The sequence below is a fragment of the Trachinotus anak genome, unplaced genomic scaffold (assembly GCF_046630095.1).
Source record: "Trachinotus anak isolate AG129_WGS33_773 ecotype Australia unplaced genomic scaffold, CSIRO_AGI_Tana_v1 ptg000032l, whole genome shotgun sequence".
NCBI lineage: Eukaryota > Metazoa > Chordata > Actinopteri > Carangiformes > Carangidae > Trachinotus > Trachinotus anak.
In genome coordinates, this window is record NW_027273883.1 from 23,316,756 (window position 1) to 23,335,967 (window position 19,212).

Here is a 19,212-nt window from a genome sequence, read left to right on the forward strand (position 1 = left end):
CACCACCAACAAATACGATTTCATGAGCTGCACACTGAAAACCGTTTTTTGATGCTGAAGCCTGCTGGAGTCGTGTCCGCACACGAGAGGGGACAGTCATTTCCTCTGAGATTATAAAGGGTCTCCTGTGGAAGTATTATATAATACAAATCATGCCCATGGCAGAAAATAAGTCATGCTTGCATGATGTTATTTGAGACTGAAAACCAGGTTGTAAGAGCTGTGCACAAATCATACTGTTGCTCTAATGCAGCAGATTATAAAACAGACTCTGAGGAATATGGAGGAGCGTCCAGCACATCTGACAGGTGTCCTGCTACAGCAGTGTCTGCAGCAGGCTGCTCTCCCCACGTTAGTTCAGCTGTACACAATAACAAACACTGCTGCTGTGATGCGCGCTCCCTGAAGCCGCGGGAGTGCGCACCTAACTTGCAGTAGCCATGGCTGCAGCTGGGACTTTGATGCACATCACGGTGCGACAGACTAAATGTGCATCGCCTGTCTGTCCTGTCTGGCTTCAGTTCAGCCCCTCCCGTTGACCTGGACAGGCTGCACCTGTTGGCGGGCAGGACACGGGATTTCATCGGCCTCAGGGTCACGCAGACGGTGATGTAAGCTATAGCTTACGAAATCTTCTTTCCTCCAAGTTGTCCCTGTCCACCTCCCGGCATGCTAGACAAACACACTCACAGCACACCTGGTGGAATAATTCGTCAAGATGAATGTCTTCCAACACTTCCGAAGTTGCTCCAGAGTAAGTACCTCCCTGCCTGCCTTTGCCTGCTGTCTACTTTAACCAGTCATTCATATTTAAGTGCATCATGAAAGCAGACCTACGGCGCGAGTGATCTGCTTCCTGCCCTGGAAGAATAAAGGCAAACTATTACAGACTCACATGTTTTTAATTGAGGCTTATGTGTTGAATTGTGATTATAATCTTTTGACAAGGACGCATAAAAAAGATAACTGTAATTATTTATGCAATTAGTGACTTGTGGTGGGAATTGAGCGCACAAAAACTAAACAAATCAAGGCCACAGAGTAAAGCAGACGGGGGTCACTGGACTGTGCTCTTTAATCTTTTAGGTGAATATTAGATGAATTATGAGTCATGTTGTGTTGCTGGCCAATGGGCTGTGAGTTCACCATGATCGGCAACCGGTTTCACTGGGATGTGGGGGGCTTGTCAGGGCGGGGTGACTTTTCCACTGGAGTAGACAATAGGCCAGCTGCGTCAAGTTGCCGAACGTTAACAAATATACACCGGAAGTTATTCAAGTTCGTTTCAAATAATAAAAGCAATTTGGCAATGGTTCAACCTTGATTAATTTGCTTTTATTAATAATATTTGCAAGAAAAAGACAAGCAAGAAGAATCCTAACTCAAGGTCTACGCACCAGCACTCTCAAAAGCTGTTGAGACATCAAACTACTGTTTAGCTACATGCTCCAGAATGAGCTCAATCATAACAAACTGTAGAGACCAAGAAAATGTACCCAGAACCATATAAAAGATCCACTCTAAAATAATCACATACACAATGTGCTATGCACAGGACCAGGACCAAAACTGCTTTGGAAAAGGGAAAATACTGTAGCACTTGATCCTGCTTGTTTGACCCTGTTAGAATAAGTAAAGAGCATCTGCAGCTGCCAATGATTGATTCATTATCTGATGTTTTCCATGCAAAATACCAAAACCTATCCTTTTCCAGTCTCTGACATGTGATATGTCTGGTAACTAATTATAACTGTCTGATACTGTAGTAAACTGAATATCTTTCAGATTTCAACTGTGGTTTTGTCACTTTGTGGTATTTTTCACTATCTTCTGCCATTTTATAGACACAATTGTGCAGAAATAATCTGCAGTCTAACTGATGATAGAAATAATACTTTTGTATTACTTGCAGTCCTAATACCAGACGTTAACGTTAAAGAAGGAGTTAGTAACTATGTAATTAACAGTTACAATGGAGGGGTGTGCAGCCTGTGCCTCAGTAGTTTGCAGTTGTTTTAAATAGATTCATTAGTTAAATAATGGAAGGTTTTAAAATGTAAATACTTCTTACAGAGCACTGAACGAGCCATCAGAATAACATTGCAACACAACCCCGAAAAGGGAAAAATTATTTTGAAATGTGTAGCCGGAAGTAGAGTTGTTGCGTTTCAGACTTTCTTGACGCTGCTCTCTAAAACCTGCGAGGGGACGCGAAGTGGGCGCTGAGCATCACTCCGGAAAGGCTGTCGATATGTTTGCTCCTGCTGGGTTTCTGGAGGAGGCTTAGCCACACTGCCGCCATGCCGTAGACAACCCGCCGGGCGTTTCGATGAAGCCTAACGGGGACTGCAGCAGGGAGGAAGCGGGGTGGCTGTAACCGAGGGAGGGAGGATGCACTGGGCTGCTGGCTTCGCCTCTTCCCGGCCGTGTGTGGTTGAACTCGGGCGGAATCACAGCCTGCCCCTCGGGCTGTGCGCCCCCGAGCAGCAGCAGTCTTTGTATGGCTGTATCATTGCCTTCCCTTTACAGGACTACGGAGGCATCATGTCGGTTCTGGGCTCGGACTCCTGGTGGAAGAAGACCCTGTACATCACCGGGGGGGCCCTGCTGGCTGCTGCAGCCTACCTACTGCATGAGCTGCTCGCCATCAGGTAGGGATGCACAACATGCCCGATGTGTTTATCACCAGCAGCTCTTTTTTTTAATGAATCCTCCAGAGCTGCGGATCTAAATACCAGTCGCCCCTGCCCACAGTGGCTGACCGGTGTCATTGAATGGGCTGGGACTGGATATAGAGGTGCGTCCATGGGATGTAATGCGTCCACAAATCTCGCGGTGGTTCCTGAGGTTTCACTCCCTGTTTTCCTCCTTCAAGGACGCGACAGTTTGTGGGAAAAAAAATTAATAAATTAATAAAAAAAACGAGTCACGCGTCCGCTCCCGTGCCAGCTCCCGTGCCCGCTCCGCCGGCCCCGCAGCGTGTAGAAACGCAGCGCCCCCCGGGGCTGCAGAGTCACACCGACCTCTAATGAACTCCGCCGTGGGACACACAGCTGCCGCCTGAAAATAATGCAAAGACACACACATGCTCGCAGCAGCGCTCGCTGGGGGAGGCGGCTGCATGAGACTTGATCAGTGAAAGTGATTAACTCGGGACTATTGTTAGTGCGGGGAGTGCGTGCCTGTCAGTGGGGATTATTTGGGGCCAGCGCCGGGGAGTAAGTACATCCTGTAACAGTGGCCTGGTAGTTTGCGCTTTCACTCGCCCTCCCCCGCGATAATCTGTGTAACCTTGCATTTCATGCAGAAACGCTGCTGCTGAATCACGTGTGGACCACTGAGGCTGGAGCCGCAGCCTGGAGCATCATCTGCTCAGGCCGTGTGGTGTGTCGCCTTCTGCTCTCCGTGCCTCCAATGAGAGCTCCTTCATGTTTGGAGGGTTCTTTAAGTGGCTCTTCAGGGGGGGGTTCAGCATCACATTTAAATGGACAGGGACAGAAATGCAGAGGACAGACCAGGCACAGTTGGTTTCAGCACCATGTGACTGTAGACAGCGACCTGAAACTGTTTCAGCACCACAAGGCACAATGAACGGCCTGTGGTTCAGCAGCAGCGAAGATGTGTTTATGTCTTTTAACCACCCACCAGTGCAAACAAAAACTTAAACACCCACTCTACCTTAGCATGTGTTTTGTTGACATTGGCTTTATTTTCTTATTGTTCAGGCTCCCACAGACCTCACTGCTGTGTGTGCAAAAATAATGATAATTGCAAAATTAACCAGTTTTCCCCCTCGTATATAAAAACCAGTATATAGAAATATATTGAAGTAGTAACCCTTGTCTTTGCCACAAATTTGATGATGGTGACAAAATACAGAGCATATCCCGCTGTTGTTACTAAACAGAGAAATGTTTCATTTTTTATCTATATGTTACTTTGGCCTGTGCATGAACACATTTACAATATATTCCTTTTGCTCTCTAAAAACATATTCACAGACAAAGTAATGTACTATAATATATATATATATATATAACCCAAACAGTAAGCAAACTTCTGATATGTGTCATCAGTTCAAAATCATGAAAATAAAGTCATGCGGAATCAATCTGATAAAACAATATTAGGTATATCTTTTTGAGCTGTTAAAGCCAGTCCAAACATTACAGCTGGAGGAGCAGTTAAACAGAGCAGAAAAGCAGCAGTCAAACAGTGTTTTGATGTTTTTGATCTCAAATTCATCCCTGACAAAAGCCTTTTGTAAAGCCCAGCATGGAAGATACATTTGCCTGACCATTTTACAACACTTCGTTCTAATGATAAGATCTGAGCATTGACATGAGGGTACTAGTGAGACCGCTTTGCCAAGATATTATTCATAAAATAAGCTTTGAAAAATAAGAGTAGATGTTGCCAGACCACTCTACAGTTATATTAAATTATTCAAATTGAAAGAGCATCGGCCAGTGATAAAAGAGATGCTAAACAGAGCAGAGAGCCTGCCTGTCTGCCTGGACAGTGATGATGCTAATGCTGCTTTGCAAAGTTTACACCCTCCTGTGTGCTGCATGAATGACATCTGGTGAGAAACAGGTTTGCCTGTATAGATTTAACTGTATTTATCCTTAATACAGCATGCAGAGCTTCAGCAGCTCACGTTTAAGTGTTACATAATGTTGTTTGTTTTCTTTTGTATATAACATATTTTATGTCCTATTTCATACCAGTTTTCTACTGATCTCATCTCAGATGATTTCATCTTTTTTTTTGTGTATTTCAAGCTCTCACTGCATGTGTATATTGGTACAATGGCCCTCATGTCCACTGCAGCCCCGGGAGCACAGACAGAGTAAACAGCATCAGTACAGTAATTTATGGGCGCAGGCATAGAGTGTGGCTGTAGCTATAGAGAGTGATGGGAAATGTCCAGCAGTGTGTTGGCTTGAAACTGGAGTAATGCGATGACTCATTTAGTCAATAAATCCAACAGATGCTCTTAATACCACTCAGCTGAGTGGGCATAGTGATACAGGAAATAACAATCAACAATCTTTTCCACATATACACATACTCTCATTTTAAACTCTACCTCAGCTTTTCTCATTTCCTCAAATAGCTAACCTCAAAATAAATATAACTCCTTGGATTTCTGGGGTCATTTCGGTTACCTAAGTTTAACTACGCATACACAGGTAAACATAGGAAATTATTTACATAGGACAACGTTGACAATATGAGGGGTAAAATAAGAATAATGACTAGAACCACATAACAACCAGTAATTGAATAAACAGTCTAGATTCTGCAACCCAGAGTTCAGCCAGGACAACAAAATGTAGGTCGGCACAAGGCTACTGTATTAAAGTTAATGAACTAAAGCCACCTGAGTCACTGCAGATTTAAAAAACTGTGTTGGCTGGTGGGTTGTTGTAGAGTGTTTTTAAAAAACAGAGCTCAGGGACACAGGGACTGTCAGTGCTATAATAAACTACCTGTGTGACCTGCCCAGGAAGGTTTGTTAGAGCCAGAAACTAAACGGCAGCCCCCGCTCTCTGTTTGGATGCTGAGTTTTGTTTGGTATTTATCTCACAGCACTGGAGCTCTCAGCCAGACTCAGGACAATTGAACATTTTCACTAAAGGACACCACTGCTGCCTTTGAGGCGTGTATCAGTGGTCTCTTTGCTGTTGTTCCTGCCGGGATATGCACACGGTTGGCAGGGTTAAAGATATCAAAGCTTATTTCCCTCCCTGCAGAATCAGCCATTTACAGCCAGTCAGTCATTTCTGTACGGCGTCAAACTCGAGTAAAAAAATGTATTATAGTAAATATAAAACCCTAAATTGGTATGTCAGAGATTCTTTTGTTTCCTTATGTCGCTGTGTTTGAGTTAAATGCTTTGCACTCTGCTTACTGTCAATCAAAAGCAAATATTAATGACTTTTTATATAAGATGTCTTTGTTTGCCAGGACAGTGGATAAATTATAGTTCAGTTTCACACCATCAAGAATCGATTTTGAAATTAAATGTTCCAGTAAATGTTGGGAAACTAATTAAATACAAATCCTGTTTACTTTTCTACAAGCATTGCAAAATGATCTGGGAACAAATGTACACAAGAAATAGACTAAACACCAAACAGCACTATGTATTTACCAAAGATTTGGTTCTCTCTCTGTGTAGGAAGGAGCAGGAGCTGGACTCTAAAGATGCCATCATCCTCCACCAGTTCTCCAGGCCAAAGAATGGTGTGCCCAGCCTCTCACCCTTCTGCCTCAAAATAGAGACGTACCTGCGTATGGTGGATCTGCCCTATCAGGTGAGACACCGCACTCTCTGCTCCAGTGTTCATCAAAGCTACAGGGGGACACTCTGAAGTGTTGACTGCTGGAGAGTTTCTGGTTATCAAACAGCTTGTCCGCTGCTGTGACGTCTGTCTTTGAATACACGTTGGTCAAGCTTGTGTTTCTGTAGTTTGTTGTATGTAGTTGGCAGAAATACTCAGTTTTTCTGCGATATTTATTCCCAGCAACACTGCTGCTGCTGCTGCTGCTGCTGCTGCTGCCAGATTTGTAAAACACATTTCTTCCTGAGTGTCAGAGGATTTTTCTTGATGTTGTAACAAATAGTCCAAAGAATCAAGTTTTTGATTAATAACATAATGCACATGCACATCAAATACGTTCACAGCCAGCATGCTTGTGTGTTTTGGACCATCTTTGGAAAATAAGATTTTTAAGTTTCATTATAAATGCCCAGAAAGGTTATTGTTATAAGTCTACAAAATTCTACATATGTAACATTTATATAACACTGAGTAAACCGGTCTTAACCTTTTTGGCTAATGACCCCTTGAAATGTTCACTTGTGACTCTTTGTCACTAGTTTCGCAGTCTTGCAGTTCCATCAAATCATTTTTATGCCTCCAGGCCAGCGACAGCCAGAGGCAGAGGCGCAGTGTTTCTGGGCGGTGTATCTGTCCATACGTACGTATGTCCATTCTCATGGACGCAATATCTCAGTAATGCCTTGACGGAAATTCTTCAAATTCGGCACAAATATTCACGACAACTCAAGGATGAATTGATTACATTTTGGCAGTCAAAGGTCAAAGGTCAAGGTCATGGTAACCTCACAAAACACAGTTTTGACTTTGTGAGCGGGATATTTCGGTAAAACCTTGAAGGAACTTCTTTAAATTTGGCACAAATGTTCACTTGGACTCAAGGATGAACTAACTGATTAGATTTTTGCGGTCAAAGGTCAAAGGTCAAGGTCAGTGTGACCTCATGAAACATTTTTTAGCCATAACTCAAGATTTCACGCTGCAATTATAAGGCGAAATTTCAAACAAATGGTTAATATTTTATATTAAGTGTTATATTTAGTGTTTATATTTATATTTGAGTGGAGGAGGCAGTAATTCTAGTTTCTTCTTAGATTGTTTTATTTAAGCTCTTTTTAGGGGCCTGAAAGCTGAATTAGTAAACAGAAAGAAACTGTTAAAGGAATTCTTCAGCAACTGTATATTGCACTAAGTCGGGTGAGTTGAGAGAAACAGTTAAAAAAAAAGAAATATATCATTTGAAAAGTCAGCAACAGGAAAACAGATCAGAAAATATAGACAATCCCTTTGTATTCTCACATGAAGCTGTTTCCCTCTGCAGAACTACTTTGACGGGAAGCTGTCGCCACAGGGTAAGATGCCCTGGATCGAGTACAACCACCAGCAGGCTTCAGGGTCAGAGTTCATCGTGGACTTCTTGGAGGAGAAGCTGGGCGTCAACCTCAACAAGAACCTCACCCCGCAGGAGAGAGCCGTGTCCCGAGCCGTCACCAAAATGGTTGAGGAGCACCTCTACTGGTAAGAGATTCACACATAGAGCGTGTGTAGTGTTGTTGTTGCAGCCTCGTTCCTGACTCTGGTGATTTAAATGGAAAAATCCAATTACTATTTTTACTGTAGATGTTTTGAAGGCGGGATACAGTGATTTTCTTGAATGTGATGTAACTGTCTTGCTTAAGGCTAAAAGTATACATTTTCTGACTTGAATGTGTACATTTGTATTTACATATTCATATTTATATGCATAAAGCTCAGTGTTAAACCATATCAGGAAGCACCCACAATCTAATTGAAAAACAATAATGGCACAATTGATTTTAATAGCTAAAAAAAGACATGTTGAGTCTTGATCTTTCTGAGTTATTTAAGCATTATTTATGCAGCCTTCCAGCCCAGACTGACTCTATCTTCACCATCGCTACTGTTTTATCTTCCACATTTGGCTGCAGTGAGTCACTCCAGTACCTTGGGTGAGAAACACGCTGCTGCTGCTGCTAGGAAATTGTTTACCACTCCTCCCACATCCAGAGAGGCTCAGAGTGTTTTCCATTACCTAAAAGCTCTATGCATCTTTCAATACCCACACCCCTCACACACACACACACACACACACAGATCAAACCATGTTTGATCCTGTGTGATGTGGCCTGTTGTCCTCTAAAGTCTTCACATTCGGAACAGTCAAAGGTTTTAATCAGTGGGAAAAAGAGAAAATGAAGACGTGACGTGTGTAACCTCGCGGTTTTTCTGGTTGAGAAATGTTGCAGTTGGAGAAAAAACAGATGTGAGACTGAACTGTTTATGTTGTAAAGAGGGAAGTCCAGAACATTTCTCTAAAGCAATAGAGGTCATTCATGTAACCTACAACCCCCCTCCCTCCCTCTCCCTATATCACCTCCCAGCTCTCCTATCTCTGCTCCTGCTTCCACCCTGTTTAGAGCCACATATAGACCTATTGATTGAATTATTTATGTCAGGGAAGGGCAGCGGCGGACACAGGCTGACAGCAGCGCTGAGATAGGGTTAGATCATACACTACATACTGTTCTCCACCAGCTCGTCTGGCTGATGCTGCTGTAATAATAAGATAACAGGAAACTGAAAAACTGCCAACTGTAGTAAATTATTAGTTGTTAGAGATGATGCTCAACAAAGACAACATGTATTAAATTATCAATAATTTCTTTTAAACTAATCAACACTTCTATCATAACTGTGTAATCAAAGAGATGTAGATTGTAATGAAGAACCTGGAGAGACTTTCTGAGAGCAGTTCTGTTTGGATCTAAAGACCATTTTAGCCTTATTTCTTAGCTTCCCGTTAGCTAAAAAGGCTAATATGGAAAACCAAGCTCCCTTTTGAAAGGATGTTTGTTTTCCAGCCCACAAAAATGCTCTCACATCAGCCTGGTTTCTAGCAGCCGCAGGAAACTGTTGTCCGTTAAAAAACCTCAGCTAAACAAACTGTATCACTCCCTGTCCAGCACCAAACCAGACACAGAAGGTTAGCGATTAGCATTTAGCCAACGAAGAGTCAGACATCTCCCTCAGGAGTCGGTGGAGAGCTGCAGGGAGAGTGAATATTGGACTTATATTCATCAGGTTGACACAAACAACCTCGACTGAAAGCTAATGCTAAAACCTTAAATAGGCAGCTGTTAGCCTACACATTAGCCACAACAACACAGTAAGGTGATAATATGCAGATGCTTGTTCTGCTGCCGTCAAGTAGCTAGAAAATCAATTAATGTTGAGTTAGATTTAAAAATACCAATAATAGCTTTAAAATTCACAATATTTTTCCAGAAACCTCAGCAATATTTGAAGCAAAACAGTTTCCACAGAAGGGTTACGTATCATACTGATCATCATCAAAGCATAAAAGCTTATAACCTTTGTAAGTGCCTTGTCAGCCTTGATTTACACCCCAACATTACTTGGCATTTCAAATGTTGACTTCACCTGAAAGAAGAGGTCCTATACTGGCAAGTCCAGTGTTCCCATTGTCTTAAAAGTCCTGTCAACTCATATTTGTTTTATTATGTTGTATATTTTATTACTTATTATATCATTCACGTTTTCATATCTTAACATAAATGCATTTTTATCCCAAATTAGATTTATTTATCTTTAAATCAGGGGCTAAGATAAGTAATGAGAATATCCTGCTTTGATTTAATCTTTCAGATGAAATGAGGTAAAATTCAGTCTTATTTATGCTTCTATGAAGCCCACAGTAACATTTTGTCATCATGATGAAATGTTTCTGACCCCCAACTCGGTCCACTAGTTTTAGCTTGACTCCATTACACATCATGCAATGCTAAATATGGCTACATGAAGATGAAATCCCTTCCTTTCCATCCACCTGTTTTTTCAGACTCGTGGTTTTTTTCCAAACTGGAAACAAAGGACAGTATATCCTCTTGGGATATTATGTACTCTAACAGGAAGTAGTGTGTGGTCACTGGACAGTCACCACTCCCAGATGTAATGTAGGCCAGATGCTTTCATTTGATTTTCAATGACCAGTCATATACAGCGATCCAGAGACTGCAGGCTGGAGACAGCAACGGCTCATGGGCTCGTCACTATCAGCAGGAAAGTTACATGTGGCTTCCAGGCTTTCAGATGAGCTGAGGGGCAAGCTCAGTCTGTATTTGTAGAAAGGTGGTGTGAGAAAGTGCAAGTGTGTAAGGATGTAGCAGCTTAATCTTGTTAGTGTCTACACACTCAAGCAGGTTGGCTGCAAAAACATCAAAAACAAGAGCAGAAACGACAGTGAATGTGCCAAATATCAGGAGCAGTTACTCTTTTCATTATGTTTATTAATTAGGAGAGTCCAGGTAGAACAATTGTTCTTTATAGATTTCATTTATTAAATGTATTACAGTCACAAAGGAGGAGATGTAGATAAATAGGACCAGAGTTAAAGAGGGATTTTGAGGCTTTGAGTTGGCCTTGTTTGCACGTAAACACTGGCCCTGTCTGTCTACTGCTGTGAGACAAATCTCTACTTGACGTCAGGATGGCTCCTGTAGCTGGCCAGGTTTCCTTTTTTAATTATAAAACAAGCAGGAGAGAATCTGGATGACTCAACAAAGAGACTCTGCAGTGCAGATAAGTTGATGTTTTTGATTACAGGTTTTTAACCCTAATTTGTAGTGGAATTCCTCAGCTGTGTCACCTTTTCTCCTCTAACCTATTTCTGTATGAGAGGCAGCAACCGACTGCAAACATTTCCTCATGAACATAACAACAAGCTGTCAGTTTGAGAGGCTGAATATATGATATTGTCTTCTGGCAGCGAGTTGAGAGCCATATAGCTGATGAATGGGCAGTGGGATGGAAGTGGTGGTGCACTTTTATTGATTAGGATGAGGTTAATTGTCAATAGACATAAAGCTTTGTTGGTAACAGGATACAGGGGCTGAACCCCTGATTAAACAGTCTTAGTATTTACACTACTGTATTGTATCATTGCAAGTCAGGTTCATGATTCGTTTTTTACGGATTTGAAATTGCTGATATGAGGAATTTGTGTTGACATAAGAAATTGCTTTTTGTATCATGACATTATAGCTTCTCATCCTATTTTGCTAAAAGTGACCCAGATTCGGACTGTTTGTGACGACCCCGACATCTTAAAAGATTGTATGAAACTCATATCTTGTAATTAAAAGACTTTGAGTCAAACATCATCTTACAGTACTGTTTAATGTCTTTTCTAGTTCACCAGCATTTTCTATTTGGTGGACATATGACACTTATATAGAAAGCTGAATAAACGTCAACCCCTCTTCATTCGATATTATTTACAAGGAAGGTTCTTAGCCCCTAGTTTGCTTAAAGACTATTGGATATTACTGAAAGGTACAGTTTAGCGGCACGGTGGTGCAGTGGTTAGCACTGTCACCTCACACCAAGAAGGTTCGAACCTGCCGGGCTGTGTGTGTACTCTGGTTTCCAAAGACACGTAGGTTTGGCTGAATGCGAATTTGCTTAAGTGTGAATGTGAGTGTGAATGGTTGTTTGTCTCTATATGTCAGCCTTGTGATAGACTGGTAACCTGTCCAGGGTGTAGCCCACCCTCATCCAACGTCAGCTGGGATTGGCTCCCGCCCCCCACGAGGAAGTCTACACGAAGCACAAAAGCTACTGTCAAAATAGGAAAAGAAGATTCACTGAGCTGGCCACAGCCATTAGCATCAAACTAAATAAATAACTATTAAGTAAGGAAGCAGGATCTGAAACAAGAAAGTATAGAGAACATAGTGAGCTCAAAAGCAATGAGGCTGATCAGTCATGGCAAACTATAGGCCACCAGTGCTCACCAATGAGGTTCCAGCCCACTAGCACAAATGTCAGGAAACATCCAAGACAGCTCCAGAATCAGCACCATGGACAGCGGTCATCAAACGTTTCCCCAGCTTCACCACATAGTTGCTACAGTTAATGAAGCTATAACATTGGTGGGTGAGGCTATTAGCAGGTGTAGCGTTTTTGCTGCTAGTCAGCTTCCTTCAGTGGCACAGTCCTGATGCCTGTGAGATTGTGTGTGTGCTGAGTGGGAGAACCTTTTCAACAGTGTAGAAATAAACTGAACTTTCAGCAGCCTGTTGCTGTGTAAGTGTTGTCCTGTCTCACCAGAAATTTACATAGCAGTCAAAAAGACCCCACAATAACACTAGCTCCCTATATATATATATATATATATATATATATATATATATATATATATATATATATACGCTATCTCATGTTTATTATCTTATGTCTCGTTATGTTATTACTTTCTTTGTCTTTCTCTTTAGAAAAAAAAAAAAAGATCCACGATATGAGGTACTTTGGTGTCAGACCCGTTCCTGCTATTACACAGTTAGTTAACTAATGTAACTTTGTGTTTTTTAGGACGATAGCTTACTGTCAGTGGGTGGACAACTTGGAGGAAACCCAGAAGCTTCTTGCGATGAGCGGCCCTCTGAGCGACACACTGAAGTGGCTACTGAGCCACCTGAACGGCAGCATGGTGCGCAGAGAGATGTACGGCCACGGCATCGGACGCTTCTCCAAGGAGGAGGTCTACGCTCTGATGGAGAAGGACATGAGGACACTGGCCACACTGCTGGGTAGGAGGAGGACCACTGTTTGTGTGTTTGCTTGTTGGATAAGCATTCATCCAGCCTCTCTTTCAAACCTTTGCCATTAAAACATAATAAATTAGAGCTTTTTAACAGTAGTAACCTTTGTATGTTAATATGTTTTTAATTTGGGATAATAGCATTTAATGCTTTTGTTCCTACAAACCCCTGGCCATTAGGGGAGAGATTTCTATTTCTTTCAGAGAGAAACACATTTTCATGGATAGCTGTGGAGAAATTTGACAAATTCTCTGGAACAACAAATGTTTTTTTTCCGTAAAATCAGAAATAAATACCAGCGACAGCCTAAAGAGAAGTCAGTACGTCAATACTTTACAGCCTAGTTGAAAACCATAAAAACCCTCACTCAAGAAACATCATAATGAAGTACTGCTTCATTATGACTGATTCATCCTGAATTATTTCAGACAAATTGTCTCTGACAGCAAACCAACATATTAATTCATGTGTGGTTTCAGTTTATGCCAGAATAAAATCATTATGTTTACACTTGAATTTTATCAAGGTAAAGACAGAATGAACGACAACAGGGAGAGGTCTGGATGTCAGCCATGGGGATACACTGTCAGAGTTCAGATGGAAATAAACAGTTAGAGGCTGGACAGAAAAGTGATTTGCATTGATCTGTTTGTACCATTTCAACTGACCACTGCTAGCTATAAAGTGGAAAGTTGTTCCCAGACTGAATGCATGGGTACTCTCTGTGACCATTTAGCTTCTCTCTTATTGTTCCGCTCCAGGCTCAAACTGTGAATCTTTTGTTGTCGCTCTTTCAGCTTCAAGATTTAAAATTAAAATTAAATTAATTTATTGTGAAGTGCGTTGTCTATAGGTGCAGAGAAGGAGGACATCTTTTAGTGTTATCGTTTTTAAGGCCACAGACACTTTGTATTTAAAGCATTGTAGTTCCCTGACTATCTTATCTGGTAACTATAATCGTATTTTCAATTCCAGTAAACTATGATTATATTGTTTGTTACTATATGTAATTATTTTTATTAGCTCACCTGGTGGCTACCACTACGCTAACATGCTAAATAAGTCAGTGAACATGGTGAACAGCACACCAGGTAAACATCAGCATGTTAGCACTGTCATTATAAGCATGTTGGCATGTTGACGTTAGCATTTAGCTCAAAGAACAGCCTCTCAGAGCCGTTACACATGGCTGTAGACTGCTTAGAAAACAAAATTGACTGCATCTTATTCACAGCTGTAAAACCACTTGATGTCTCTTCTCTGTTCTGTAGGAGATAAGAAATACTTTATGGGCTCGAAGATGTCAACATTAGATGCTACAGTGTTTGGGCATCTTGCGCAGGCTATGTGGACTCTGCCTGGGACACGACCAGAACAACTTATCAAAGGTCAGTGGATCTGTTCTATGTTCAGACATGAGTGAAGCAGAATAAAAAAGTAATTTCCTGGCTACTGTATAAATAATGTTATTATGTGTGGAGCTTTATTATGTCTTTATTTTTGCATTTACAGTTTTTCCTGCTGCTTCTTCATGGTCACATTTCTATCTTCCTGCCACTAGATGGCAGCATTATTCTACTGCAGTGCAGTGTTGTTGACACAGGCTTTGATTGTTGCTCTCACATGTTGCACAGAGCAGGAACACTTGAGTCTCTTGTCTCCTCAGGGAACCAAATCAGAGCATCTGATGTCACATACAAAGATTCTCTGTTGTCATTTTGATGCATAATTTATGATAAAAGAGTTTGTAGGAAAGGGACAAGACGAAAAGAAAACTGTCTCATAACCTGTCCCTAGTGTCTCTTTCTCTGCATCAAGCTCACAATGTCAGTAAGATAAGATCACCTTTATTAGTCCCACAGTGGGGAAATTCAGTGTTACAGCAGCAAAGTGGCAGTGCAGAGAACAGGAAAGCTGCAGAAACTGCAATAACGAATATTTAGAACGATAAATAATAACAATATTATAATGTACTAAATATATAGATACAAAAAATTACATATTTACAACAACAGGAGCTAATGCATGAGGTTGTTACGGTGGTGAAAACATAAACATGTGCATGTAATCCTGTGTCTTTCAGGAGAGCTGATCAACCTGGCCATGTTCTGCGAGCGAATGCGGAGGAGGTTCTGGCCCGAGTGGTTTGTGGAGGTGGAGGATCTTTATTACGACGGAGACACTGAGAGCAGCAGCGGCGGCTCGCCTACAGGCCTGCTGGACTTTGGCCTCTTCTCCAGGACTGACACTCTGGACGACAGCGACGCCAGCAGCCACTCAGCCGGACACACTCACACACACTCCCCCGAGTCCGACCACTCGCTCTTTGACTCGGATGTGGGCACAGGGTCTGACAATGACGTTCAGCTTAAGGAGGAGTTAATGCCAGACCTGGAGGTGTGACCTGAGAATGGCTGTAATTGGCTGACAGATTGAGACTGACAGGAGGCTGGAACAATCAGTTTTGCTTAATAAACCTGGTTGAAAGAGCCTGTCCAGACAACAGCTCTCCCCAGCTCCTCCACCTCCAATACCCAACATGTTACAACTCCCTGATGGACAAATTGGGTATTTATATGCAGAGCATACAGACTTAACCTCATAATGCACATGCTACTGTACTGTTTGTCCCCTCCCGTAACGTCAGAACTGTCCCTGTGGCAGTTTCTCTTTGCCTTATTTGTCTCATCCTAAGACGCAGAAGCTGGTGAGAAAGGTTTACACAAAGGAAAACATCTCATGAAAAGTGCGGCAACGTCGGAGGAGTGTTGTAGACGAGACAAGTGGCACTTCACCTGCTATGAAATGACGCAACTTATCACCACTCTGCCATGTGTCTTAACGCACAAACCTATTCAGACAGGTGGAAATTGATCGTGTGGCTAAAAGGAACAGCTGTTGTGTCTCAGCCATTCACCATCCGTGTGCTGAAGGGGAAACACAGTGGATACTGAGTGCCAGTTCATGCCCTAGATTTATCCTTATGTCATCTCCTTTATGCTACCGTATGTGGGAAGAATCCGTATCATGTCTCCATCAGACCACAAGGCCTGATCCACTTGTAGGCTTACTGAATATGAGTGAGGAGGGAAGAGGAGCAGACTTGTGCCTGTATCGTTTACTGGTTATCGTCTTTATTTCGCTCCATTCATGAATTATTTTTTTTGCACGTGAGCTTGGAGTTTTTGGTAATTCATTTCAGGATGCTTCGGAGCTTATTGAAGAGCTGTAGTTTTTATATTTGACCACTAGATGGAGGCAGCAGTCAGCCTGATCTCTCCATTCTGTAACATCAAGGTCATTCCACCCTGAGGACCTGCAGAGGATTTAACACAGCAAATTATTTCTCCTTCAGTCCTAAACTGTAATATTGTGGTTCCCATTCATAGGTAACCTTTCTCTGTGTGTGTGTATGTGTGAGTGCATGTATATTTTGCATGCGCACTGTGACTGAGCACAGCAACAAATCAGCCTTAGTGCTCAGACTCAAGGGTGAAAATACCCTGCAACAGTTTTTGTTGGAATATAATTTATTATCAGTGCCACTTGATTATTATTCTTTCTGTCAAAAAGTATGTATCAAATATATATTTTTTTGTTAATCTTTTTGTTTTCTTACTTCTCTCAAAGAGAAATGTTATTTTGCACTAGTGGAAATTAATTTTCACCTTATTTCAGTCTGCTGGGGGTGGGTGGGGTGGCGGGTAGGCAAGAGAATAGGCCAAATGAATGGGAAACATAAATGTGTATATCAGTAGTGCAGGACGCTGAGTGTTCTGATAATGGCTGTGCTGTGAGGGGACTGTGCTGCTTACGCTGGCTGCGCGTCCGAATGTTTCTCTGTGTGAATGTCATCGGTGAAGCAGTCTTCTCAGAGACGTGTGATACCAAACCAAACAGGAGTGAACCATTCGACCAAAATGTGTCGGGAAGTGTTTCACTTTTGTCTGTCATGTTAATCTTGGTGGAAGTGCTTGTAATGGCAACACAGTATGATGGCTGTAAAAAAAATGATCGTGGTGCATATTCAGTAGATGTGACTTAAGTTAAAGGATTAGTTCACCCAAATTACAAAAATGTATTTTCTCAGGTACCTGTAGTGGCATTGAGTCATGCAGTTTTGGTGTTATTTACACAGGTTTTGTCTCCATCCCAACGCAGTAGAGGTGAAATGTGGGATTTAATTTGTGCTCACAGCATTGACTAATGACATAAGGAACATTTCTAATTCCACATGCAACGTCTCTTATATACCTGTTACTCTGGATAATACACAACACCCTGTCAACAGTTCCAATGAAATGAAGACTGTTTAGAGTAAGGCTGTCATAAAGACGTTTGGTAACTAACATGTAAATGATTGAAATTAATTTGAAAGCCGCACATGTGGTCTAATCTCAACCTATCAGGTAAAACCGGCGATCTGTTTCATTTGCTTCCACACATTTCTTCCCAGATGGTTTGGTGTTATCATTATCCATTTGGCAACTGCTCCCTGGTGTACCTGCTTTTATACTGTTATTTCTGAGCATGGAAGTTTATTTTTGACTGTGACATACATTTAATGATTTGAAAAGCTAGTGATTCAAGCTGAGATATATGACAGCCCTAGTTCCCACTGAGGTCTGTAGATTATTTAAACTAACAGGGACGTTGTTTTGGTAAAGAGATGTTACTGTTAAATTATTTAAAGCTGCTGCTATCAGAACTTGTACAGTAACAATGGACCAAATAAGTAGAGGTAATGTTAAAGGGTTCTCTCACAGTGACAAACTCACAAAGAGTTATCACCTACTCTGCTGTGTCAGTCTTAGTTCTATAAAGCATTTTAGCATCTTTTACCTCTTTGTCTTGGTGAGCAGGCCCACACCTCTACTGTTTAGGTTTGCTCTCATCAGCATTGTTTACAGACGTAGCAGGCAGCTGTTTTCATTGAAAAAGCTCAGATAAGCCCACCGTTTGCTCCCGGCTCAGAGCCAAACGGCAGACAGACAGGTTAGCGTTTAACTAGTGAACACAGTGGAGCCGTTAGCAGCTAAAGAGCTCGATATTTCCCTCAGGAGTTGGTAGTGAGCAGAACAGATAAAAAGAGAGTGACCATTCAACAGGTGGATACAAACATGATTTCAAATGAATGCTAGTGTTGCTCACCATATCAACTACAGAGGTGATAATATGTCAGTGATGTGTTTACAGTTTGTTCTGATGCCCCCAAGTGGTCAAAAAAAAAAAAAAGAAATCAGCCAACGCAGCTTTAAATGTATTTTACTGCTGTGAGCATCACAAACAGAATTTCACCTCTTATATCTCCAAACCTGGACACATAAAACCGAAATGTTTGCATGGCTCCTTTTCTTTGGGGTAACTGAGAAGATTTGATCTTTTTGTGGGATGGGTGAACAAACCCTTTAAAATGAAAGGCCTAAGTAGGTGAGTTAGTGCTGGAAACCAGGATTTGACCCGGTGACTGAGACTCAAGAAACAACCATCCTCCATCATGTCGTCCTGTGGTCTGCATCCCGACCTGCCCTGACCTGGGTCGTGCTTTTCAGTTGCCTCACCCAGCCTGGGCTTCATATACAGTTGGACTGCTTTATTCAAGCCATATTAAAACTAGAAGTCTTGTTATTGGAAACATGTCATAGCATTACTGCTGGGGTAATGTAAATATTGTATGTGTGACAAAGTATACCATACTGTATGTAGAGCTGACCGACTGATCAAACTACCTATGGGTGTGCAGTCATAAAAACTGGAGAGACTGGATGATTTCAATAAAGAATAGCTGTGACAATTTTAAACATGCATCCTTCTCATGTGTCTTGGGTTAATAAAAGGGTGCTGATGTCATGACGCCGACACTGTATTTTATTGTGCGATATTGTCATATCCCTGACCGTATTTTATGTGTGTGTTTGTGTGTTTTCAATCAGGCTAACAAGTTGCAATCATTCAGGTGCGGAGGGGGGCTGATTAAGACTCTGCCAGCCGCTGGAGGCAAGACGGGAGGAGAGAGGAGAGGAGGAGAGAGCAGAGGAAAAGTTATAAAGGGGGGTGAGAAAAAATTCAGGGGCAATGGAGAAAGTTGAGCCAGGGCAAAAAGGGAAGTAACCAGGAGCAAAAGGAAAAGGAGGGACGAGGAAGAGAGCAGGTGGTGGAGAGGAAAGGGTGAAGAGGCCAGGACTGAGGAGTGGAGGGAGAGAGGGAAGTCATTGGGGAGG

The 19,212-nt window shown here is 41.9% G+C and overlaps 1 protein-coding gene across 3 annotated transcripts; it reads left to right on the top strand.

Annotated features, from left to right (window-relative positions):
* The first annotated feature begins 86 nt into the window (after positions 1 to 86).
* On the top strand, positions 87 to 18,792 carry faxcb (failed axon connections homolog, metaxin like GST domain containing b). Of its 3 annotated transcripts, XM_071468457.1 has the most exons (7): positions 87 to 754; positions 2,530 to 2,651; positions 6,188 to 6,323; positions 7,672 to 7,868; positions 12,762 to 12,979; positions 14,263 to 14,379; positions 15,075 to 18,792. In XM_071468457.1, the coding sequence occupies exons 1-7, from the start codon at positions 719 to 721 to the stop codon at positions 15,392 to 15,394; spliced, it is 1,146 nt and encodes a 381-aa protein (XP_071324558.1). In that variant the 5' UTR covers positions 87 to 718; the 3' UTR covers positions 15,395 to 18,792. The 3 variants fall into 3 exon arrangements, with proteins under 3 accessions (XP_071324558.1, XP_071324559.1, XP_071324556.1); XM_071468458.1 differs by lacking the exon at positions 2,530 to 2,651; XM_071468455.1 differs by lacking the exon at positions 87 to 754 and having other exon boundaries at positions 2,177 to 2,651.
* Positions 18,793 to 19,212: the final 420 nt, after the last annotated feature.